General features: G+C 39.2%; 1 protein-coding gene across 14 annotated transcripts in view; it reads left to right on the top strand.

The window, feature by feature from the left end:
* The window catches only part of ENOX2 (ecto-NOX disulfide-thiol exchanger 2), a 270,889-nt gene extending 243,961 nt beyond the window's left edge, over positions 1 to 26,928 (top strand). For 13 of the 14 annotated variants that reach the window (XM_082445320.1, XM_082445321.1, XM_082445319.1 and 10 more), the window contains 6 exons: positions 8,231 to 8,336; positions 12,816 to 12,997; positions 15,130 to 15,237; positions 19,410 to 19,518; positions 22,172 to 22,257; positions 25,374 to 26,928. In XM_082445320.1, coding sequence (XP_082301446.1) covers positions 8,231 to 8,336; positions 12,816 to 12,997; positions 15,130 to 15,237; positions 19,410 to 19,518; positions 22,172 to 22,257; positions 25,374 to 25,505 — 723 coding nt within the window. In that variant the 3' untranslated portion in view covers positions 25,506 to 26,928. The remainder of the gene's footprint in view (positions 1 to 8,230; positions 8,337 to 12,815; positions 12,998 to 15,129; positions 15,238 to 19,409; positions 19,519 to 22,171; positions 22,258 to 25,373) is intronic. The other variant, XM_082445317.1, reaches the window with a different exon arrangement.
* Positions 26,929 to 27,239: the final 311 nt, after the last annotated feature.

Raw genomic sequence — 27,239 nt, 5'->3', positions numbered from 1 at the left:
CTTGTATGGAACTTACATATTATAAGGCACTTTCACATTGGTTAGCTCACCTACGTGAGCCCCTCAATAGATGTGGTGTAGTGGAAAGAACCTTGGACTTGGAGTTGACATGAATCCAAATCTCAGCTCTGACACGTTATAGCTGTGTGACTTTGAGCAAGTTAGTCAGCCTTTCTCAGTCCTTATTTCTTCACCTGGATTAAATGAGATAAGAGATATGTAGACAGTATGAAAATATAAATGCTATATAAATGAGAAATAGTATTATTTCAATTTATCATTAACAACTCCATAAGGAATAATAAGTAAGTAGAGTGTCCATGTTTTACATGTGAGGAAACTGAGACATAGAAATGTTAAGCGATGTACACACAATTACACAGCTAGTAAGTGGTCGATTCAGGTCTAGAAATTCTTCTTCTTCACTCTGTGCTCTGGTATAAACTGCCTTGTGGTCTTGAGTCAGTCATTTAATCTTTGTGAACCTCAGTTACCTAATCTATAAAATGAAGATAATAATCTATTCCTCTGTCTTTCATGAGAATACATGACATAGTTTGCATGGCAACAATTTGAGAACCGTGAAGAGAGATTAGAGGAAGATAAGCCCACCTCTGCTCATAAACCAACAGTCTCTGAGCCATCAGTTATGGCTCGGCAAAGGGATCTATGAGTCACTAGGGAGAAATCCTTGAAGACATCAGCCCAATGGAGGGTAGGGTCATAAAAAGCCAGTAAAGTTTTTAATTGTTAAAAAAAAATAATTAGTATCAAAAAAGGAACCGATTATCTTACTGTAGCACAAAATGATTTTAGAATGCTAGGGCTACCTCATGTCGTTGAGCCCAACGAACAAAATTCAACATTTCAATTCAGACGTTTACTGAACAGATTCTCCGTCTCAGGTATCATGACAGGCAATGCAGTATGAGATGGTCTTTGCCCTCAGGGAGCTAAAAAGGTAACAAAAGTGATCAAGGGGAGGGTTGGAGTTTAGCACTTAAATTTATTTATTTGTTTTTAAAATTTTTATTGGGGAATAGTTGATTTACAATGTTGTGATAGTTTCAGGTGTACAGCAAAGTGAATCTGCTATACATATACATATATCCACTCTCTTTTTTTTTTAGATTCTTTTCCCATATAGGCCATTACAGAGTACTGAGTAGAGTTCCCTGTGCTATACAGTAGGTCCTTATTAGTTATCTATTTTACATATAGTAGTGTGTATGTGTCAATCCCAATCTTTCAGTTTATCCCTCCCCCTCCTTTAACCCCCTGGTAACCATAAGTTTATTTTCTACATCTGTAACTCTATTTCTGTTTTGTAGATAAGTTCATTTTTTTAGATTCCACATATAAGCAGTATCATATGATATTTGTCTTTCTCTGTCTGACTTACTTCACTCAGTACAACAATCTCTATGTCCATCCATGTTGCTGCAAATGAGATTATTTCATTCTTTTTTATGGCTGAGTAATATTCCATTGTATATATGTGCCATATCTTCTTTATCCATTCATCTGTCGATGGACACTTAGATTGCTTCCATGTCCTGGCTACTGTAAATAGTGCTGCAATGAACATTGTAGTGCATGGATGGCTATTTTTGAATTATGGTTTTCTCAGGGTATATGCCCAGTAGTGGGATTGCTGGGTCATATGGTAGTTCTATTTTTAGTTTTTTAAGGAACCTCCATACTGCTCTCCACAGTGCCTGTACCAGTTTACATTCCCACCAACAGCGTAAGAGGGTTCCCTTTTCTCCACACCCTCTCCAGCATTGATTGTTTGTAGATTTTGTGATGATGGCCATTCTGACTGGTGTGAGGTGATACCTCATTGTAGTTTTTGATTTCTCTAAAAATTAGTGATATTGAGCATCTTTTCACATAGCACCTAAATTTAAAATATCCAAAATCCTTAATTTAGTTTGAATAATTCAGAAAAATAAAAGTTGAGAGAAAAATGCTCAGTATGTCTTCCAATTGTAGAAAAGCAGTATTAGTCTCTACCTTCCCTTCAACGCACACATGTATCCATTTTAGGGGGTGGAAGAGGCTGTTTGAAGTGCCCCACCCATTACAGAAAGCCCTGCTGATACAGTATTTCCTTTTTCATGGGAGGAGTGGAGCCTCTGGTTGGAGAACTGACTTGTCTAGGCCACAACCCTTTTGTAAACGAATTTGCAATAAAATAGTCTCCATTAATATTATTCATCAAGGCTCTCTGTAGTTATAGCAAGCCTACCTATCTGGTGGGTATATGCTTGAGTTTAATTACTTCCTCAGTAAACATAGCTATGCCAGTAAGCCGGACATTTCTCTGGGGCTGTGGAGAGCTGAGAGCTGTACACCCTATCACCTAATATTGTAGCAGAGCTTCCTTGGCACAGTGATGAGGATAAAGCACACGGCCAGCATGACTTACTACATGTTTTGTGATATGCCTTGTAGACTTTGTAGGAACCCAGAAAAATGCTTCCTGCCTGTTGGATTGGACTAAATTAAGGTCTACCCTGAATACCTCAATCTTTATAAGTAAAACTACTGACAGTGGAACATAGCTCATGACCTTTCTCTGCCATTGCATTCCCTAAACCTAAAATATTTCTTCTACTCTATATTGGCACCTCTTTAAATCATGGTTTTAAATTTTTTTTAACCTCTGCGTACTTTCACTTGATGACAGGCAACTCTGAGGACTAAAAGGAGGTATCCTGTAGAAAGTGACAAAACTGTCCTCTTAAATTGGGACTGCCTCTTAGCACCCCACTGAGAATCAGAGCATCTCAGTGACCTAATCAACTAAACTGACTTTTTCTTGACCTAGGCATCAAAGCTACAACTCCTAAGTTAGGGGTTTCATCAAGGTAGAAGGGTCTGACATTGAACCTTTTCTACCAGTTGCCTCGGGGAATAAGCCAGCTGGTGACCTCCTCGCATCACAAAGTACCTGTTATTTGTCTCATTGTCATCCTGCTTCCAGCAGCAGACACTGTCTCACTCTGGTGAGAGAGAAGTTATGAAGAAGAAAAAGTCCCCACCTTCAGGGAGCTAAGGCACTCACTCTGGTAGCATCTGCCAAGCAGACTAGTTTGATAATGGGTCTTTTTCATTGGTTTACTTTCCTGATTTACATGTGTGTGAGGCTCCTGCTGATACAATTTGAAAGGGTAATAAAAATAAGAGAAGGCTGAAGTCCCTCCCCTTACTAAAAGTTAGCATCTACAGTGACTTTACTGACAGTGCTGTGTGTTGTGGGAACTCTTTTTCTATAGAATCATTCAAAACCTGTGTGTTTCTCTTACTGAGATCCTGGCCTAGATTACAAGTTAAACTTTGGATGGTATATAAGAAGCTAGAGCCATAGCAGTAGGCACCAAGAAACTCCCTTGCATTCTCCCTAATGTGAGATTTTTATACCATTGGACCAGAAGAAAGGGTACATGGTGATTACGTACTAGCATTCTCGTGAAATGAAATACTGTGATTGCTAAAATAACTTTCTAGATTTCCAGGCCTATCATTCCAAACCCCGAAGAACTGGTTGCAGATAGATGTTCAAGTTATCTGCATACCCTCGTTTTAGGACCCATTTGCACTAACACTAGCTATTGGCTTTCAGCCATCAAACCCCATGCTAACAAAATTTGGATCAACCTAATTTGTATTTCCATTATGTAGCATACAATAGACATTGATTAAGAGCCTGTGTTTGTGCTTTGCTTCATTGGCTTGAATGATATCTCAGAATCAAATTTCTATGTAAGTGTAGGAGCTATCTCCCTATCCTCTGCTCCTTTCCATTCCTTCATCTGGCCCATTCCCCACCGAGTATCCTGTTAATTTTCAAAGTGTGGGTAAGTACAATTTTGTTACACAATTCATAAGGAACTTTGCTTTTATTATAGTCATGTTTCTATCATAAAACATGAGTAAGATGAATTTAAGTCCACATAAGTTTTTTGGAAACTATATAGTTAGATAATTAACGTTCAATAATTTATGATTTGCCTACTTTATGATAAGTCAAAAATGTCAGCTGGTACAAAGATGATTCTTTTCAGCATTTTCCTCTGTCTAGGGTTTCAGTTTCATTCTATGTTGAAAGTGCTTTGTCCTCCATTGTGGAGCAATATGTGAATTTCTAAGCTTCGCAAAAAGTTACCACTAGAATAGACTTAAAGGCATTATAATGCATTTTGAGAAGTCACTAACAGTTCACTGTTTAGATTAAATATCACAGGTCTACCATGGGCAACAGTGTGGTATAAAAACTTTAGGAGGGCTATCTTACCTTTTTTGATGTACTCTATCAGTGACGTGACCCAGTCACTTTCAGGTAGAGAATTACAAATGAAAATTTCTGGAAAATGTTTTTCCATGTTATTGCCACTCTTTTGGCTTCAGCACTGGATCCAACTATCAGGATGGGAAAAGGGGCAGATCTGGGAGGCAGCTATTTCTCTTGCTGCCTGCACTTCAGTGGCTCAAAGTCCTCCTGTTGCCTGCTCCTGTGTCCAAGCTAGGTAGAATGCCTTCCTTAGGTAAATGCCACCTTTTAGCCCTTCACTCTGAAGGTATTTGTTAGGATTTGATTCCAAAAGTAGAGCTTTTTTGATCCACCAGAGAATATAGAAAATAGGCATCTTAGATATCAAGTGCTTTACTTTTCAAAGGATTAAAGTCTCACTTGCTTTACTTAGAGGCAGTGTCATTTACTGAGTGCTCACCTTAGTTTACTGCAGTGTAGTATCCTATAGCCCCTATTGTTCTCTGCCTTATCTCCATTCATGTGACTTAGTATCGATATTTACAGAAAAAGTAATGGTACGGACCTTAGTTTCTTTGTAGCTAAGAAGGATTGTCTAGTTAGAGGGCTCTAGGCTCTGCCACTTTGCCTGCCTGACTGAATAACTTAGAGCACGCTTCTCCTTAGTTTTTCTTACCCTCATTTTATTATCAGCTAAAAGAACTGGTAACTCTTGTTTCTAAAGTATTTTGAGGCATTGAGGTAAAATTTGCCCATAGGTCCGTTACTTTTCTAGGGATTTTTTGAAGATGTGAAAGATCTCTAGATAAGCTGTATTACTTAGTTATTGAACATTTTATACTTCTAAGAAGAGATTACGCTTCCTTGCCCAGCTGGAAGCAGAAAAGATGCTTTGCAGATGCTGAGCAGCTACAGGGCGTGTCTTAGCTATCAGTTAGATCTTCTGGCCCTGGGACATTTCCCTAGAAGGAACACAATTTACTCTTCTGAGAAACACAATAACTTTCCCACAGTTAGACAACATGTTTGTGAATTGAGAGTTGGTCTCTGCTTATACCCTCTGACAGTCTACAATTTTGTTAGGCAACTAGGAGAGCTACGACTTTTCCTGATGAAGTAAGTTGTACAATATTTGAATTTGCCAGTGTCAAACCTCATTATGATCACATTTCCAGTAACAGCTCTTTGATAACTGAAATCCAGACTCCTGAGAAAGAATGAATTCTTAGAAATGGCAATTCCTTTATTGTTCTCTGTGCAATGAGTTTGAATAAGACATAGCAAACGTCTCTCTTGACACAGTCCTTTAAAGTTCATTTTTCTCAAACAAGTCATTATTTTCTATTTTAAGTAATGCCTCTGCAGCACATTGAGGGATCCTATGGTAGTATTTCTATTTTCTATTTCTTCTATTTTTCCTTTACTTCTTAACTCTCAGTGATAACACTGAATAGCTCACTTTTTAATAGGTACTTTTATTTATATTTAGTGTAAACTTAACTTGATATAGAAATCATTATTTTTCCTGATAAAAGGAATAAAAAAGGAGAATATTAGTTGACATAGTGATTAACTGTAGCATTAATTATTAAGAAATCCATTTAAAATACTTATACTCTCTCTAAATGGAGGCAGTTTTCACCAGACAGCTTTGCACATTTTCTGTATTATGGCCCAAGTGTGGCTAACCTAGGCAAGGAATTCCCAGCTCACTGCTGAGGAGCCTCTGACAGGCATCAAGTGGCCTTTAAATGATTGCAAGCTGTTCCAAAATGGAGTTCTCATGCTTGATTTTTTTTGAAAAAGTGACTTTTCCAGTGTGATCTCAATCATTTCCGATGTTCTTCATGCCTTTCTGCAGATCTGTGTTTACATCTGGTAGCACTTCCCTTCAGCCTGAAGAACTTTCTTCAGCTTTTCTTATAGTGCAAGTCTTTGGGTGACAAATACTCGCATTTACATTTGTCTGAAAATATATTTATCTCATCTCCATTCTTGAAAGAATTTTTCTCTGAATATAGAATTCTGAATAAATAGGTATTTTTTATTTCTTCTTGCACTTTAAAGAATTGTTTCCCTAACTTCTGGTCTTTATTGTTTCTGAAAGAAATCAAAGCATTCAAATTGTTTTTCCCCTGTTTATAATATGTTGGTTTTTTCTGGCTGTTTTTAAAAGTTTCTCTTTTTTCCCCCAGTTTTATTGATATATAATTGACATACAACACTGTATAAGTTTAAGGTGTACAGCATAATGACTTGACTTACATGTATTGTGAAATAATTGTCACAATAAATTTAGTTAACTAAAGAGTTAGAGTTTCTCTTTATGTTTCATTTTCAGCAGCTTGACTATGGTGTTCCGAGACATACTGTTTTTCCACATATATTCTGCTTGGGGTTCACTGAGTTCTTTGAATATATAGATTAATATATTTCATCAAATTTGAGAAATCCTCAACTATTTTTTCTTCAAATATTTTGAATCATTTAATCTCTCCTCTCTTTCTGTGATTCCAGTTAGTTTCTCTGTTCTTCAGATTTGATAAATTTGTATTGTTCTCTCTTTAAGCTTTCTCTGTATACTGTCATCTCTATTCTACTGTTAAGCTCATCCAAAGTTTCTATTTCTCTGCTAAGATTTCCTATCTTTTCATTCATTATTAACATATTTCCTTTACATCATTGAGATAGTTATGATAGCTGCTTTAACTCCTTGTTCTGCTAATTTCCAATATCTAGTTCATTTCAAGCTTGGTTTCTGTTGATTGTCTTTTCTCTTGAAAATGGGTCATCTCATCCTAGTTCTTGTAGGTATGTCAATTAACTGGGGGCTTTATCTGCTTATTGTGAATATTTTGCTTTTAAGTCTTTGGATTCTGTTATATTCTTTCAAAGAATGTTGATTTTGTTTTCTTTTGTTTTAATGGTCAATTTACTTCATTGAATTTAAGCTAGAAATTGTCTCTCTTAGATGGCAACTCAAATCTCAGTTCAGTTTTTTAGCCTTAGCTGGGTTGTTTGGAATCTGCCATGTGCTTTCATGGTTCAAGGGTCATGCAGAAATTTGTACAGTTCTTATACACAGAATTTGGATCCCTCTCTCTTTGGCTATCTACTTTCTGGGATCCCCTCCTCACTTTCCATTGGCTTCCAGTGGTTGCCCTGAACTCTCTCCTTTATTTCTTTAGGATATGAAGACTTTGGATTTTCTATTTAAAATTTAGCCACCATATGAGGTGCTAGCTGTTGTCTGCTCTCAGACTAAAAGTCTCTTTAAAACTGGAAGACCCACACCCTTCTTCCAAGTGTCAGCTCCTCTTCGGAATATGCCTGTTTTTGTTCTTTCTCCAATGCCATCAAGTAGTTAGGGATTTGGTTTGGTTTGTTTTTTTGTTCACAGAATATAGATATTATCCACGGAAGGGTTGATCTGGTAGGAGTTCAGTCCTGACAACTCATTTTTACTCTAACTACTAAACCTGCAAATGTTTGATTAAGAGTTCTGTTGAGTAAGACTTTAAAGGGAGAGAGAAGAGGATAGAAAGCAGCAAGATCAAAGGATTTGACATGGGAAGGTGAACATGGCAGAACCTTAAGGGAAAGTCCAGAAATCCATGTAAGAGGTGGAAGGTATTTCATGGTCAATGGTACTCTCTAAAATGGGAGGGATACAAGAATCATCGGCTGCTAGAGCTCTGGGTATGGAAAGAAAGCCTATACAGGACAGAGTGTACAAAGTTTGCTTTGTCTATTGAGACTGTCCTCAGCCTCAACATGCCCCTTTGCCTTTGCCTTTTCCTTTGCCTTTGCCTTTGTCTTTGCCTTTGCCTTAAGACTACTCTGAAGTTTTGTTATATGTTTAAAAAGACCCTGCTTTACCTAGTCCTTAATTCTGTTTATTTCCTCAACATTTTCAAGGCTTTCCCACCTAAAGAGCATATCTTTTAACCTTAGGAAATTCGCAACATACATAATGATGAATTAATGGGAATCAGGCGAGAAGAAGAAATGGAGATGTCTGATGATGAAATAGAAGAAACAAAAGAAACTGAGGAATCAGGTAAAGATTATTCTGCTTTGCTTTATTTAACTAACACCTACTGGAAGGGATGATATTTTAAAACCGTTAACAACCGGTAAGGTATGGGCACAAACCCATCAGACTGGAAGCAGCTAGAGACAATTGGTAAGGCCATATAAATACACACTTGCTGAATGTCAACCCTGTGGCTACAGGACTTACTGTGGTCTTAATTTACTGCCATCTTTCATCATAGTACCTAACTAAAAGTGGACTTTCTCTTCCTAGGAGCATTGGCCATTTAGGTGGTATTGTTCTATATTTGGCTTGGACTTATTAATAATACGTTCTACAGTAGAAACCATAAGACAGTTTATGTATAAATAGGTAACTAGCCAAACTTTTAGGAAAAAAGTTAGATCCCTACATCACTTATACTTTACACCAAAATTAATAACAGATGGATTGAAGATTCAAATGACAAAATATATATATAGCAAAAGAAATGTTAGAAAATGTAGGAGTTGGTTATATAATTTGGGATGAAGATCTCCAAAGATAGAAATCTTAAAGGATATTTTTGATAAATGTATCTGCATAAAAATTAAATATTTCTCTTTAAAAATCACAAAGTTAAAAGAGAACCTAGGGCTTCCCTGGTGGCACAGTGGTTAAGAATCCACCTGCCAATGCAGGGGACATGGGTTCGAGTCCTGGCCTGGGAAGATCCCACATGCCCTGGAGCAACTAAGCCCATGCGCCACAACTACTGAGCCTGAGCTCTAGAGCCCACGAGCCACAACTACTGAGCCCATGTGCCACAACTACTGAAGCCCGCATGCCTAGAGCCTGTGCTCTGCAACAAGAGAAGCCACAACAATGAGAGGTCCACGCACCACAAAGAAGAGTAGCCCCTACTCCCCGCAACTGGAGAAAGCCCACGCACAGCAACAAAGACCCAACACAGCCAAAAATAAAAACAAATAAATAAATAAATTTATTAAAAAAAAGAGAGAATCTACAAACTAAGTCGAAATATCTACAATATATGAATCTACCTATCTGCTGCCTTCCATTGTGGTTACCTGGAGGTTTATTAGGAACCAAACAGGGGTCTACAAACAGTTGTCTGGGTAAAGGCTTTTGCTCTCACCTAGTATAGTCAGGACCTCACTGTGAGACGATAGCCATGGTATGGGTCCCCAGTGGAACTCAAATGACAAACCTGTTGAACAATATAACACACCACCCTTCAATTTCATAACAAATCATCTTGGAGGGGGGTTACCATGGGAGAGATTAAAACATCAGCTAAAAGATGAGTGTTTTCAGGTAAACCATTCTATACAATCTTAGCAGTCAGTAAAGCACAGTGGACAAGACACTGGACCTAAAGTTAGAACACCTGAGTTCTAGTCCAAGCTCTGCCTTTCTTGACATAGAAAGGACTTCTTCCTCAGCGAGCCTCAGCTTCCACACTTATAAGAAATACATTATAAAAACTGTCTAACAAAGATTTTGTAATGGTTAAGTGAATTCATTCACTCCTTTAATAACTATTACATTCTCAGCCCTGTGCTTGACATTGGAGATATGGTAGTATACTGCCCCCATTGTGTGTGTGTGTGTGTGTGTGTGTGTGTGTGTGTGTGTGTGTGTGTGTGTGTGTCTGTCTGTGTGAGAGAGACAGATAGAAAACAGATTGATTATAATGCAAATCAGAATTTATTGGTTCCTGTACTTGCATATTGAAGTGAGCAGCTCTAGCCACTTGAGTGATCCCAGAATCTTCACTCCATGAACAAAAACTCTTAAGGAAAGAAAATCACTGAGTCAGAATTTTTTAAAAGCATTCATTAGCTGTTACATCTGAATTTCCTCTATTTTTGCCATATGTTAGATCCCTAAACATATAAACCTCCATATATATTAAATAAACCCTTTGTAATCAGTGAATAGTTAATATTTTCAGAACAGCAAACTAATAACTGCAGACACATACTATAAACTTATAGCTAAGATAAACAAAAAATTTAATAATAATTGAGCTATTCAAATTATTTAAGTGTTTAGCCAGGATATTTTATAGCTGATTAATCTTTGATTTGTAGGATTGTCTCCACCTCAGTATCTGCAGTATTGTATACAGTATAAATCCACTGTTACCCTGAAATGAATGCAACCATAAGTTTGAGCATCCACTTGATAAGTTGCTGAGTTTGAGGAATTATTGGGGGAGGAGAGGGGTATATGGGAGATTCAGATTGAATGCACTTACTAGGGTTATATAATTGCAGTTTGCTTCTGTATCTCTTTTGAGTTAAAAGCTGTATTGGCTACTGCACAGAATCTTATTCGTTTAGAGACTGGAAACTCCCTGACAGATCATCTTAGAGCTATTTTCTTTCCTGTTCCACATGCCAGGATGCTGCTTTGTCAAATAAAGCTATCTACAATAGACTTAATGGAGCTTACCAAATAGCTTTTCTCCCAGAAGGTTTCAATTCATTTTAATTCAAGGACTTTTGTGCATTTTTCTTCCCCTTGATCGTACCTAATTTTGTTATTGCGTGTCTGTAGTACTCAACTGCAGAAATCCTGCTCAGTGTGAGCCGGTGAGCAGGTCCTCAGTTTTTATCTAAATCAGCTACATGTTTTAGTTATCGCTTGGTTCCAATTAAAAGCTTAAGCAACTAGATCTCAAAGTTTTATTTCTCTCTCTCTCCATGCTACCAAACTTGAATTTCAGGAGCCTATAGCATGTTTTTGGTTAAATATACTTCCCAGTCTAAGTATGAGTCAAAGCTAGCAGTCTGTTACCTTTCCTTGAAGTGCCACAAAATTTCTGTTCTGTGAGATTCTCTATGGTAGCTAGCCCATATTTGTGATTCAGAACTGGAAATACTCTTGCCATGGAAGAAAAGACCGCTGTGCTCAAAGCAATGTGTTGAAGAGGAAGAATCACATCAAAGCAAATCATGATAGTGTGAAACTACTTCATTCTATTGTTAACCATGATGGAAAGTACATGTACCCAGTAAACATTAAGGATAGCTGTTCCCTTTCAGCATCTATCTTCTGCCTTCTTCACTTAAATTGGTGGTTTTCAGATTTGGTATATATATATAAGAATCACTGGGTTACCTTTTAAAATTCAGATTTCTGTGCTATAGAGTCTGCTTCAATAGGCCTGTAATAGGGTTTGGGAATCTAAATTTTATCAGCCATCCTAAATGAATTATATGGTCATGGTCCAGGGAGCACATTTGGAAAACATTGACTTAGACTAATTCTCCACTTTGAACTTCACAAGTGTTTCTCAGTTTTTTCTCCCCCTTTAGGTGGGACAGAATGGCTAGAGGGGTCTGGAGCTGGTTGGTTCCCTGAGTTGGTTAGGCTCTGGTACTACCTGAGTAGGTTAGGCTATGGTAAAATCATTTCTTCTGAAGGCAGCCCTTTTATAGAAGAACATGATGCTCTGGCATATCTCAAGAGGGTTTCTTTTTCCCCTCCCCTGCTGGAAGCACATAGGAATTTTTCTCCAGTGTTCACTCTGAGGACCAGGTGGAGCCCCTGGAGATAAAACTCACAAAAGTGTAGGGACCCAGCTATGACTGGGTCTCCCTGGAGTTTTTAACTCTCAGACTTACTTACACTGAGCCTACAGCAAATTGCCAAGTACAGTTTAGGTTTTCCTACCTTGACACTGTTTCCTGTGGCGATATCTGCTCATGGGTTTCTGGTCTGGTAAGTTGTGATTCTCTGTATTCACCTGTTTGTCTCTCCAATTTTGGGTGTATGAGTTTGCCCTGTTACTTCACTTCTCTGTTGTATCTAAGAAGAGTTGTTGGTTTTTTTCAGTTTGTTCAGCTTTTTACTTGTTGTTAGGATGGAGTGGTGACTTCTAAGCTCCTTACATGCTAGACCATAAACTGGAAGGTTTTTTTTTTTTTGGCCTCACTGCACGGCTTGTGGGATCTTAGTTCCCCAACCAGGGATCGAACCCGGGCCCTCAGCAGTGAAAGCGCAGAGTCCTAACCACTGGACCGCCAGGGAATTCCCCAGGAAGTCTTGTGTCTTAATTTTTACATTTACCTTTCCTCTATAGGATCAGTTAAGGCTGCATCTTTAAAAAATAACTGTCAGCCAGATTATTGTGTGGACAGTCATCAGTTCAAGACAATTAGCCTTCTATTTTATTATTACAGGCTCTTATTATTTGCTGCATTTCAAGTAAAAGTAACTGATGTTACCTAGAAATATTTTAGTGATGTTTGAGGTGAAGAATTTGAAACACGATGAGGACTTTTGTGTGTTGGAATTCTGTGTTCATTTAGAAAAACGAGTCTTTGTGCTTTTGTGTCCATCTCTTGCTACCATGGCCACCTCAGATCTAAAGTTTCTCATTGAGAGGCTTTTTATACATGTCAATTTAAAACACCAAGTTTTCATGGTACTAAGGTGAACCACAACGGAATCTGGATATATGGTTTTTACTCCTTTGTATTGATTGTTTAGCCTTAGTATCACAGGCAGAAGCTCTGAAAGAAGAAAATGACAGCCTCCGTTGGCAGCTTGATGCCTACCGGAACGAGGTGGAACTGCTAAAGCAAGAACAAGGCAAAGCCCACAGAGAAGATGACCCAAACAGGGAACAGCAGCTGAAACTCCTGCAGCAAGCCCTGCAAGGAATGCAACAGGTAAAGACATTTTGGTTCTCTGAGCTTTTTGGAAGGATAGTAATCAGCTCCTCACTTGTAAAAGGGCCCCCGCAAGCAAATAGAATAGCAAACCTCTTATTTTCTTGGTATTGTGTTCTCTGGCATGGCTGAGGAAGGGATGATGTATTGTAGTTCATGAAATGTTCTGGTAAATGCAGAGATAGCGATGGATCACCAACTTTCAAAGAATGTGCATTCAGTAAAAAATACTTAACAATAAAACTACACTGAGTATAACCTAATCTTTTCTTTATGCTACGGAATGTACTTTGGGATTTGGACAGGGTCTCAAGGTCATTGTGAAGAACCTTAATTACTTAGATATGCAACAGTGCTGGTGAATAAGTATCTAGTTGATACAATGCTAAATAATACAGTCTTTTAGAAGAAATGGCAAGAATCCTACCCTTGATTTGGTTGGAAGGAGAGGTGTTATGGGTTTTTAAGTATCAGTGCTTTTGGGCACATAATACCAATTTGCTTTTGTTTTGTTTTGTTTTCACAGTCATTTATGTGAATGAGTTTACCAGCACGTTATCCCAAGTATAAAAAGTAAAGTAAATAAGTGCATCCAACTGTAATTGCATTCAAATACAACATTGTGTAACAGATGCTCAATATCTAGAAGTTTTATGTAACCACCACAGCAAGCCTACTATTTAAAAGATATCAACATCTGTTCCCATTATAGTAAAGGAGTAGTACTTCTGAGTAAGGGTACTATCCTCTTCTGTCTTGCCGGATTACCAACCATTTTCCTCACAACTTAAACTGTCCAATAATTTTTTAATTGTGTGCCTTGGAATTATCTAGGGCAAAGCTTATTGATGTTTGGAAATCACAAATTGTGAACAGGGAGTCTCTTCTGGCACAAAGAGCCCCATGTTCCTATTACTTCTGCTATCGTTGTCTTCCTATGTGACAAGCAATATCACATTAATATTTTACCTTTCCTATTAACGAAATGTGTGAAGTAATGCTTACCTTCCTTTTACTGTCACCGTGGAGTTTAATTAGATCAGGGATCTAGTTTAATTACATCAGATATCTTTCCACCAAAAAAATACATCTCCTCAGCTAGACTTCAAAGAATTTCAACAATGTACATCGTACTGTGTCTTTTAGCCCTCCCAATGGTCTTTTGCAAGCCTCTGAAAAGCAAAACTTTGAAAACATTTTCTTGTTGTTGTTTTCCCCTCTTACCTTGATTTGAAACCACTCCACATAAGAATGGAGTGGTTCAATTTTAAACTAATGAACTTTTTTTTCATTCCATCACTTCAAAAACTTCGGTGAGACAATCAGGTCTCTACCTCCTGAAAAATTAATTTTACTCATTTTGATTACTTTTTATTGGAAAATAGCCTTGTAAACAATGGTAAAATTTCTCCCATCTTATCCCCGATAGATGTATAGTCTAATATGATGGTTAAGAGCATGGGCTGTGGGGTTGACTCAACCTGGGTTTAAATCCCAGCTCTGGCACTGACTATCTGAATAGCCTTAGGCAAACCATTAAACCTCTGTAACCTTCAGGCTTATGTATCATAGGTTTATTGTGAGGCTTAAATGAGATCATGCATATGAAACCCTTTGCCCAATACTTGGCACATGTTAGATGCTAAATACATAGTATTTGTAGTAATCATTAATGATGAATCCAGTTCCTTGCCTACTGATAAGGGAACCAACATTTGTGAAATTTGGATTCTTTACTATTTTTCTCGCAGAAATTGAACTTGGCTTGGAAAATGGCTATTTGCAAGAATGCTTTACACTTTAAGTTCTATGCCAAAATCAAGATATTGTCCACATAGTATTAACTGCACCCTACCCTTACATCTGGCTGGAATAGGAAAGTTAAGTGATTAGATCAATTAGTTTCTCAGACTCTTTCTAAATTATGAACAAATCCAAAAGATTCATAAGAGCCAGATAAAATAACTTCAAGTGAAAAGTATCTTGATTTTCCCTTTAGTATCTTTGCATGGAGAAATGATTGTGTGTGCTGGGGGAAAGTGAGGAAGGCCTGCCTAATATCTAACTTCAGCCAGTGTTTTTAAGTGAAGTGTGGCTTCTTAAGACTTGATTGTCTTTGGTCTTTCTTGTAGCATCTACTCAAAGTCCAAGAGGAATACAAAAGGAAAGAAGCTGAACTTGAAAAAATCAAAGATGACAAGCTACAGGTGGAAAAAATGTTGGAAAATCTTAAAGAAAAGGTACATGAGTACTAAGTGACCCTTTTCCCTTGCCCCCTTCCCCCTTTTCAGTGACAATGAAAATGCCCTGGAAGCTCCTACCAATAGTTATCAATGTGGAATGGTTGGTTGATTGGGGATTAAAAGCCCTTCTCCAGGGTAATTCTTGAATCAAGGGCTCTGCTTTTAGGTATGAGTCCTTGGCATTTCTAAAGGTTCTGGAGAGTATACTTTTCAATGAATAAAATGTCCGTCCATCCCTAACATTCCTCAGTCTTCCTTCTTGGAGAAGGTGAGAGTATACACCTCATCCCTGCTTCATCTAGTCAAGCAAATAACAACATAGAAAGCCCGTGTGACACAAAATACTTTCAATTAAGCATTTCATTAAACGAAGGAACACAAGTACAACAGAACATTGACATTTCTTTGCCAACACTCCATCTAGTGTAATAATGAGCTGCTGCAGGTTGAAATAGCCAAAACCAAAAGGGGGGAAACTCGGAAAGCAAACAAGGAGACACATTATTCTAAAGCTAGATAATAGCAACCGGGAAGGCAAAATGGGACTTTGCCTAATGAGAACCTGCAGCCATAGAACCTCCAGTGAGGACCTCTGAGAAAGTCTACTAACTTCTAGATGGATTAATGTATCTCAACCATGCATCGGGTGCCCAGTCTATTTAAGGTATGTAAAGTCTACTGATGGCGTCTCCCTGTCACACCTCTCTAATTTCCTTTATGCCTGAACATTCAAGTGAACTTATCCTCTGAAAAGAAAGGCCCATTGACCATAGCTGCCTGACTTAATGTCTCAGAAGAAAGAGAAGATTAGCGGGCTTCCCTGGTGGCACAGTGGTTAAGAATTTGCCTGCCAATGCAGGGGACATGGGTTCGAGCCCTGGTCCGGGAAGATCCCACATGCTGCGGAGCAACTAGGCCCGTGCACCGCAACTACTGAGCCTGCGCTCTAGAGCCCGTGAGCCACGACTACTGAGCCCACGTGCCACAGCTGCTGAAGCCCACTCACCTGGAGCCTGTGCTCCGCAACGGGAGAGGCCACTGCAATGAGAGGCCCACGCGCCACAGCGAGGGGTGCCCCCCCCCCTCGCCGCAACTGGAGAAGGCCCACGTAGCAACGAAGACCCAGCGCAGCCAAAAATAAAGAAAGAAAAATAACAAAAAAAAAAAGAGAGACGATTAGGAGCTTAGACCAAGAGCCAGAAATCAATTCCACAGTTCTACAGTTCCACAAGAGCTCGTGCTTTTTCTCTTCTGTGCTCAGGGCAGGAAGATGCAATGCATACAGGCCCTGGGTGTGTTTGCCAGCATAGTGACTTCCCCTAGAGTGCCATTAAGAACTGGCAACCTTGGTGTAGTTGAAACAAATGATTGAAAGTGTTTTCTTCCGGAGGCCATTTGCAATATGCTTTTAATTTTTCCACTTCATAAAACCAACTTACTTTCCAGTTTTGTGGGTGTTTGTTATTAAAGAAATGAGCATAATCCCAGACAAATTCATTTATCAAGCATTTAATTGAAAAGTGCCAAAGCTGCTCTATTTAGCAGGACTTTCCTCATACTATCAGAGCTTCTAAAATGTCCCAGAGCTGCTACTTAGCTCTGTTTCCCTTCTTGCATAAGATGGAGTGTGTGTGTAGTGTAGCCAGAAGACTATAGATGAACGTGGGGTTATCCTAATGACATTAAGCTTAAAATCACTCTTCAGGATTGACATCACAAATTGACTTGAGGACATTTTCGTGTAAGCAGCTCTCTGCTTTGTAAAGTATTTCATTTAAAGAAGTGAAGGGTCAAATGGCATTGAAAAATCTTGCAATATTATACCTAAGTCTAAGTGTTTCCCATTTTGCAACTAAATATACCTTGAAGTGGCAGCTAAAGAGGACAGGGAGAGAAATCCAACTGATAATCAGAAAAATGTGACTCAGAATATGTTTCTGTCCTGTTATTTTAAGTGAGGTTTCCTTCAGGGAAAGTCATGACAGTTCATTATAATCTGATCTTCTCTGGGAAGCTGATTTGTGACCAAATATTTCAAACTGTCACAATTAGGTTAGGAAGCAAAGTACCATCACATTAGACTGCAAAAAAAATTTCAGGTTGAAAGGAAAGCAATAAGTTTTGGTGAGGAGGGATATTTTTTCTTTTTGTTTGGGTTTCTTGACAGTAAACCACAGTGTGAGTTATTGTCAGTGTTTTGCAATATAACAATGTGACTTATGTCTGTCTTACTGCAGAAAGAACTAGCTCTTTGAATCTGCTAGTAAAATTCAAGGTGATATCATGAACCCTCCCTTGAATTCTGATCGCCCATTTCCTACTACCTTATTGGCCATTCTACCCTTTAAAAGAGCCATTAAACTATTTTTTCCAGTTTGTTTCCTTTTCATTTCTTTTTAATTTAACATTTTAACCGTGTGCTTCTCTTTAAATGAAGTTTATGTTATAAACACTCTGAGATCATTCCATTATTTCCAGTTTTAGGAAAATACTATTCCTCTCTTTTCTGTAACTGTTGAATATGCTTCCTAGTAATTCATAGTGTTCTATTTTATTTTTATTATTTTTCATGATTAATATTGTCATCTGTGAAATTAGTTGTTTTATTTGTGGGGATCTAATTTTTCCTGAATTGATGATGTATCTTAATAAAGCAGCTTTATATTTGTTTATAAAAAAAATTCAAGGTGATAAGCATCCCTTCAATTACCTTCTAATTTTTTAAATGCCAGCTATAATCAAATTGAAGTCAGGTTTCAGTAAGGCTACATTTTGATTCAAGATGGCTAAAACTTCTCAGGATGTCTACATATCTTAAATGAACCCCAATCTGTTAAACTCTCACACTTAAAAAATGGCTTACTGGATCATTTAATGTTTTAAGGGGGTTAGAAGCACATGTACAGCCCGTGGCTTAGAAGTGAGCCAGCAGTTTAAATCAAACTTGGCATGATGGTTGCTGACTGGATTGGATTCTAAAGACCAAAGATTGAGTAGGTCATCAAGAAAGGTTTCCCTTCTGACTACAGCCTGGAAGCCTGTAAATCCACAAAACAACATGTCTTGCAGCAAAGACCATTAGTTTCATTCAGGGGCAGCATCCTGGAAGCTTTGAAGGCATCTTTAAAGAAAAAAGAAGGAAACCTGTCCCTGCTGAGGGCTTTTGGAAGGAAAGAAGTGACGAAGCACCCGAGTCATCCGTGATCTGCTCCCCCCTCCGGAACATTTCCCCAGCACTTTCTTTTACAACAGCAGTGAGAGAGACTGAAGCACTGATTTCTTTTATTCCTTCTTATGAAGGCTCTTGCTTCACATTTATAATACAGAAAAGATGTTCTCAGTACCCAAAGAGAGAAAGAAAAACCCGAGAACGGTCTGGAGGCATTTTTCAGTTTGGTTGCTGGTCATGGATTTCACCTGAGTGTCTCTTATGAAACATACACACTATGCTCAGAAAGAGAAAACTTTCAACAACAAAGAAGTCCACTGTCACGGTCATTTCTTGCTGTAAAGTCATAAATATCCTAATTGATAATGTCCTTATCAGAGAAAAGAGAGAGAGAGCTGATAGTCAATAAATAGAAGCTCTAATTTTTAGTTCAAGAGCCAACAGTTGATTACCTGTGAGTGGATCAGCTACATTGTAGATTCTCCATTCCAATATGGGACTGACCTTTAGCATAGTGTGGACCTAAAATAAAAAAGAATGGTCCTTTTCACATTGGGTGGCCTGGGATGAAATCCTGGCTCTACCATTTTCTAGCAATGTGATCTTAGGCAAGTTACCTAATTTATCTGAGCCTCACTTTCCTCACCTGTAGAATAGAGATAAAACATACCTAACAGTGCCTGGCATCTTACAGACAATAAATGTTGGGTCTGGTTTCCCAGACTACTTGCATAGAGTCAAGAATGATAAAGGCAGAAGGGAAAAAAAAGACTAGTGAAGATGAATGTCTAAATTTTTGTGTGTGTTTTGAAGGCTTATAAGGAAGCTTTGGATTATTGGTGATGCTTTTGTAATTTATACTATTTTCCCTCCCATTCAATAAGCAAAATTGCACAGTATTGCTTTCGAGGTGCTGTTAAGAAGTTCCCTGTTGTATAATTGAAACCAAGTCTGTTACCATATAAGGTGCACTGACCCGGGAGACATATTATTCCCACAGGAAAGCTGTGCCTCTAGACTATGTGCATCGAGCCAGGATAGTGACTACCCTCTGGAGAAGACCCTGAACAGCTGTCCTATCAAATCTGAACGCGAAGCACTGCTAGTGGGTAAGGAAGCTAACACACACATTCAACGGATAGAGTGCAGTGGAGTGGGGGGAAGGATTAACCTAAGATGCATAAGCACATGCCAAGCATTTAGGAAGCATGACAGTGCAAGGACCCAGAGTCCTGAAGACAACAGGGCAAGAACAAGTACAGATTTCAATCAAAATGGTAATAGCAGCTCCCAGCCGTCTTCAAACTCCTGGTGACCACTGCCACATCAAGTGTGTCAGTATAAGTGCTATGCTAAGAGGGGATCCACTGGAGAAACACGTTGTAGATTTTTTAAATCTCTAAGCAAAGATAGGTGAGCCCTCTCACTCCCACTCAAGGGACAGTGCAGACATTGTTTGTCAGAGAGCTTCTCCAGATGGGCCTCCGGAGAAGGTGTGTGTCTCTCTCCTGTCTTTCCAGGTTACTGGCAGGCGACTCAGGAGGCTGTCTGTGGTGTGTTGGACCCTGGTGGGCTCTGATGAGATAAATGCTACAGTTGCTCTCGTTACATAAAATTTTTTCACAGAGGCAAGATAGCATAAGTGGATAACAAATCAGACAGAACTGGCTTTCTGTCTCGACCCCACCATTTCCATCCTGAGCTTCAGTTCCTCCATCTGCAAAATGGGCATAATAATATTACCTGTCTCAAAGTAGCTGCAAGTATTAAATACGACAGTTCATCTAAATCACTAAACACAGTGCCCAGCCCATAGTAAGCCCTCAATAAATGAGAAGCATTTTGCACTTACAGCACTATTCACAAATGCTTGTTGACTTTATATTCTATTTGGAGAACAGTGGCAGATTGATCCCCTTTTAAATGACTAAAATATTCAGTCACTTAAAAGGGGCTAATCTTGGGCCTCAGGAGATAATCCCAGCTGCCTTCTAGGAAGCTGAGCCACACTGTAGCCTCACCCCAATCTCAAAAGTTCTCCACACTAATTAGCTTCTGCATATTTTAAAGATATATCTGCCTCCTTCAGTAATGGATATTGTACTCAGATTTAACACTTTGATATGTTAATAAAGATGCACAGGGGGATCTGCCAGTGAGTTTTCAAGAAGAGTGACAACTTATTTCCGTTTTCGAACTCAAAGTTCTTTAACAAATTGGCATGGCAACAGGGAGACCTGTCAGAGAAGAGCTATGGGTAGGAGGAAACCTCTGTAAATGGATAGTTCTAGAAACAAAGATTCTTAAGTGTTTAATGTTTTGTTTTTTAAAGAAAGTAGTCTTGAACTCACAGAAAGGAAAATCTATTTTTTAAATTGGTTATTTGGGTGTGAACCCACAAAAACTGCTTCGTATTTTGAAATCTGTGGAGTTACTTCTTGGCATTTGACAGGATTTCTTGACCATAGCATCTAGAATTCCTTTGAATATGGACTGTCTTCTTCAGAATTTAAGTTTCTCAGCTTGAGTCAGTGTTTACAAATTCAATTTACCAAGTCATTTAAGAGTAAAGTAGTGTTATAAGTAATAGTATCCATTTTGAATAGAGTTTTGAACCCTACCATCAGTTCCTCCTGGATCCTCCAACCCACCCGCTTGCCATCTAATATTGGAGGACTTTTACAGAGAACTTATTTGAACTTTAAGCTACAATTTAAACTTGTGATATTCTTTGTCAGGTGCTTAAAGGGATAGACAAGTCATAGTTTATAAACCAAATCAAATTTAGCTTTTATTTCCTGGCAGTTTTCAGCAAACTCAGTTCTGGGTCTGTTTGATATACCTAAGATCTTATGAAAGGAGATGAATTCAAAAAAAAATAAAGAAAAAAATAGTAGACTTTTGAACAATTTATATGCTGCCTGTTGCCAGAGAAAGAAGTAGTATTGGCACAATTAACCTGGTGGCCAGAATAATCAAGGCAGTATGTGTAGCTGCCAATCACTCCAGAGTTAGAAATCATGCAGATCCCTGGAGGCTGTAAATTGCTATAAGAATTCTGTTACTTGAAGAGATTCAGGGCTCTGAGGACAAACAGAATGCTAGTCACCACTTGAATGAAGGAAATGTTTGGCTTTTCTTTACAGACCTACTCACGGAATAAAACCCAAATACAATCAGCAGATTCTCTTGTGAGAGGCACAAGGTTAATCAGGCAAAGTACATGATTTGTACTTTTGCCACAACAGCAAGACATTATTAAATGCAAAAGAGGCTAAAATCCAATTTAAAGATGGTTCAGAGGAACTGCAAAAACCCAGCACAATCTAAAGTCATTGTAAAAGTCTAAATTCATTGTAAAACGTAGAACTCAAATGGCGTTTAGCCATCATGAATGATGGAAGTGACTCCTCAAATGCCAGCTTTTCTGCATGCTGTATAGTGCAGTGAGAGGCAGCACACGTAGTGTTTGAGAGCAACTGTCTGGATTCAAATACCTGCCACTTACCAGCTGTGTGACCTTGGGCAAGTTGCTTAAACTTTCTGTGCTTCAGTGTCTTCTCATCTGTGAAATGGGGATGGTAATACCTACCTCACAGGGTCGTTGTAAAGATTAGACGTGTAAAATATATATAAACTTAGAATAGTGCCCAATACATAATATGATGTACATATGAGTTGGCTCTTGCTAGACGCTATCATGTGGCATCTCAACGAATACAATGCTCAAGTGTAACCTACATGCTATTATTGTCTCTATAGGGATTATCTCCACATTCCTTCATGTCCACCCATTTGGAGCAAGCATTGAATATATCTGCTCCTACTTGCACCGTCTTGATAATAAGGTATGTGGGGGCCTGAGACGGCCATGCAAGGCGATGTAGGGTTCTTTGTGAACAGGTGGCCTCACTCTCCTCAAGCACAAATAAGTCATTAGTAATCACTGTAAGGAAATTTCCCTCACCTATTCTCTCACTGTGATTCAGCGTAAAGTTTCTCTCTTGCTAATAGGGTGACCGGCTGTCCCTGTTTGCCTGGGACTGAAGGGTTTCCTGGGACTTGGGGCTTCTAACGCTGACACCGGGGAAGTCCTGGGCAAACCTGAATGAATTGGCCACCCTACTTCCAAGATATATCTTAGAAGAATTTTCCTCCTTTCTTTTAATTTACATATCATATGCTAATTAACAGATATTTCTCACCAGTCAAACTTTTGCCCTGGGCCTTTAGCCATTAGCACTGCCATTATCTACAATGACACAATCAAGGCAGGGACAAAAAAAGTTGGAACGATAAGTCTGTAATACAGACTGCATATTTACTCACAGCTGATCTCATGGGCCAATTCCTTCCCTGAATACTATCCCGTGGGGGAGCTCACAAAGCATCAGGAGCAAGGGTAAGTGCCAGTTCCCTGGAAAGTCAAGGATGCATGCCTCATATAGGCAGGAGGGGACTCTTGACCCCTCAGAATAAATAAACTCATGATAGAATTTTTTCAGAAGCAGCATTCAGTTAAAGCTGCTCATGGATTGCACTCACTATTTCATAGGATCTGGGCCTTTTGAGAAGTGCCATTGGAATGCAGACTTTTGACAGATGTCCAAAATGTTAAGCCATTTAAGCATATATCCTCTTTTTTTTTAAACATCTTTCTTGGAGTATAATTGCTTTACATTGTTGTGTTAGTTTCTGCTGTATAACAAAGTGAATCAGCTATACGTATACATATATCCCCGTATCCCCTCCCTCTTGTGTCTCCCTCCCACCCTCCCTATCCCACCCCTCTAGGTGGTCACAAAGCACTGAGCTGATCTCCCTGTGCTATGCGGCTGCTTCCCACTAGCTATCTGTTTTACATCTGGCAGTGTATATATGTCCATGCCACTCTCTCACTTTGTCCCAGCTTACCCTTCCCCATCCCCGTGTCCTCAAGTCCATTCTCCAGTAGGTCTGCGTCTTTATTCCCGTCTTGCCCCGGGTTCTTCATGACCACATTTTTTCTTTTTTAGATTCCATATATATGTGTTAGCACACGGTATTTGTTTTTCTCTTTCTGACTTACTTCACTCTGTATGACAGACTCTAGGTCCATCCAACTCACTACAAATAACTCAATTTCGTTCCTTTTCATGGCTGAGTAATATTCCATTGTATATATGTGCCACATCTTCTTTATCCATTCATCTGTCGATGGACACTTAGGTTGCTTCCATGTCCTGGCTATTGTAAATAGAGCTGCAATGAACATCGTAGTACATAAGCATATATCCTTTTAACAGAGGCACTGGCCCATTTGGTAATCCAGCTGTGGTGATGATACATCCTCCACATTTGTTTTAGTTCTAGCTAGCACTCCCCTGGCATTTATCTCTGGGAAGTGATGCTATTCTGCAATTAAGCGGCCAGCCCATTTGGCAGTGAAGGGAGGGATTCAATGTGAGCACCAGGACCAAGTGGTCTGTTGAGGTCGTTTGAAACTGAACTCTGTGTCAGTAAAAACGACCCAGTTTTTTTAACTGCAAAAATAATGCAAACATATTCTCTTTAAAATGTAAGCAATATAGAACTACAGTAAAGGCAAAGGGAGAGTTCCCCACAGTCCCATCTCTCAAGGATAACCATTGTTAACAGTTTGGCATATCTTATTTCAGACCCTTTTTTATACATCTGCTGCACCTATATTGTATGTATATATCTATAAGCATTATAGATTTATGTTTTTTTAAATGGGGATTCAACTCTACATGATACTGTGCAGTGTGCTTCGTTCACTTAACTGGATACAGTCCACTACTAACACTGGGGAAAAGGCGTGACCTCACTCCTAGTCTGGTGCCAGTTCCTCCTGAGCAGCTTCCTGCCAGGGTAGTACCAGGGCCTCCCAAAGAGAGCCTGCAATGGTACTATAAGAATTTGGGGGTCCCTCCTACCACCTTTAGAAATATTCGCTGTGACAGCAACTTGGGATTTCTTTAAGGATCCCGTAGTGCTCTTCAGCCAAGCCCTAGTGCCCAGGTTCACAGTTAGGAAAGTTGCTACTGTGCTACTAACATAAAGATGAAGCAAACCCTAAGGGTCAACAGATTTGTTTTTGTTTTTATGTTGGGGTGTGTGTGTGACAGAGAGAGAGAGAGAGAGAGAGAGAGGAGTGGGGAGAGGGAGCAGAGAAGTAGGAACACAGAGCATTCTCTATTCCTGTCACTTTTCCTTTGTGAACTAAGACGTGTGTGAAGACTTCTGCTCTGGTGGCAGCCACTTCTGCCTCCCTCTCTTTCCCAAAGGCTTTGTAGCTTCAGTGGGCCTGAACGTAACATCACCAGCACTGATAAGCCATCATTCAGCTGGCTGCAGACCCAAGCCTCTCCGCATGACTGACACCAGCTCTTTCCCAGAGAAAGCTTGGTGGCGATCAATCTCAAAAACGTCATGCTAAGTGAAAGAAACTAGTCACAAAAGACTATATATTGTACAATTACACATATATGAAATTTCCGAAAACTGCAAAACCACAGTGAAAAAAATCTGAGTCAGGGTTTGGGAGTAAAGATTGACTGGAAAGGGGCACAAAGGAACCTTTGGGGGGGGGGTGATGGAATGTTCTAAAACTGAATCGTGGTGACAGTTGCACTATTGTATAACTTTACTAAAATTCATCAACGTGTACATGTAAAATAAGTGAATTTATTATATGTAAATTATACCTAAATAAAGCAGTTATGAAATACAGAAACAAAAAGAAATCTCAGTGGGCTCAGGCGGTCCAAGCAGAAGAAGGCTTCCACCTGGAATCCACTCAACCGACACATACACACGCACAGGGAAGGGAAGGGAAGGTCGACACCACGCCTAGCACACACACGTGCGCGTCAGCATTCTAAAGCAACATTGCGGGGGGGTGGGGAGCCAGATTAGGAAGGTGGGACTGGTTTTGAATGGAGATGTACTCTCTGTCCCACAGATCTGTACCAGTGATGTGGAATGTCTCATGAGCCGACTCCAGCATACCTTCAAGCAGGAAATGACTGGAGTTGGAGCCAGTCTGGAGAAGAGATGGAAATTCTGTGGCTTTGAGGGCTTGAAACTGACCTGAATCCCTTTGCCTGACAACCTGGGATCCTGAAAATAAATGTGTGTTGGACAAGCTTAGAAAGTGATTTGTATTTTCAATCGTTTTCAAGTGGAAATTGCTTTAAATTTGTCAATTCATTCCTGGAATATCTTTTGAGTTAAAATAAGGATCCTAGAGCAGCACCTCAAGCTACAGGCCCTATAAAGAAATTGACTCAAACCTCAAGTGCTGTAACTTCCTCCTTTTCTGTCAATTGGTTGTCTCTTTTTATTAGTAGTATTTAAAAAGGCCTGAGGCTACAGAGTATTTGGGGTGTTTTCAGTGTCTGTACTACTGTTGTAGACTTTAGTATTTTTTAAACACTGTTAACTGAAATGTTTTGATGATTTATATGTGATTTGTGTTTCAGAACTTCTCTTCACATTAATGTTGCTAGTGGTGAGAGGAATGAGAGGAGCACTAGGGACTCCATAACTGACATTGTCTTTCCAATTCCCAGTAGGCCAGTAAGTGAATAACACATCAGTGTCTTCTAGAAGGTGCTTGACCAGGTTCACCTTTTAAAAGACAAAGCATGGTTTGTGGCTTTTTACAAAATTACTGTGAACGAAAAGTTGACAAATGTTTCAAAGTTATTTTCTCTAATGTATCAGATAAAAGGTTTATTTCAGAATTAAAAAAAAAAGCTAGATGTATTCACAGAAAACAAGTGTCCAGTATGACTGGCATGTGTATGTGGTATTCAGAATCACCTTGTAAATAGCCTGCTTTTAAAGGAGGGCATGTTTAGTTTTCTATGAATTAAAACACACGTGTGTGCTCACACACACACACACACACACACACACACATACACATTAGCAGAAGGGATTTATTTTGATATGCTTCCCCTCTCGTCTTCTTACAAAGTCTGGTGGTCCCTTTTCTTCTGCTGTCAGTGTGTTGAATTGCAAACCATGTACTGCTGTAAATACTATGTTTACTTCATGCTGAATGTCTGCAAAGAGTTGATATGAGTATTAATAGAAAATTCCTGGTAATGAATAAATAGTGGGCTAGGGTGTGTGAAGCTTTGCACAAATAGGTCGGCTCCACCTGGAGTGCTGAGAACTGGGACTCCTCCAGTTCTGCGGTGCCCATCCGCAGATTACAATGGCAGAGTGTGCGTGGACCAGTCAGGAAGTCCTGGTTGATGGAAAAGAAATGGAAAGGATGAGAACTGGGGACTAATTTCCTGAGGCAGAGATGGTCTTTTCTTCTGTGGTGTTGGTGGTGCTTGTAATAACATAAGCATGCCCTCCCTTGAGTCTTGATTGAAAATAAGAGAATGTACTAAGTAAGCAAAGCCAGTGAAGAGTATTTCACAAAAATACTTTGTAAATCAGATGTCAGTAGTGTTCAAAGTTGTATTTTTAAAAGATAAATATTCCTTTTTTATACCTCAGTTTGGTGTCCTGTTTTGAATTGCTTGCTCTCTTAAGTAATCCTTTAGTAAATCATCTCAATTTCTTCCTTTGAGTTACCAGAATATTGGAAGAAGATGCTAAACCTTCTGCTCTGACAGCTAGAAACAGGATTCCACAGCAGCCCATTCATGCTGAAAGCTGGCTTCCCCCTAAGCAACCAGCTGTGCCACCAGCAGGAAGCGAGGGTTATTTTTACAGTAGCTTCCTCACTGAAGCATCTCTGTCATCAGCGCTACAGAAGGCTTTGATTCATCAGTCTCAGGGGTCGTGCAATGCCTTGTTTTAATAA

The sequence above is a fragment of the Balaenoptera physalus genome (assembly GCF_965194825.1).
Source record: "Balaenoptera physalus genome assembly, chromosome: X".
In the NCBI taxonomy this organism is placed as follows: domain Eukaryota; kingdom Metazoa; phylum Chordata; class Mammalia; order Artiodactyla; family Balaenopteridae; genus Balaenoptera; species Balaenoptera physalus.
The sequence above is the reverse complement of the archived record's forward strand: the minus strand, read 5'-3'. Positions and strand labels throughout refer to the sequence as shown.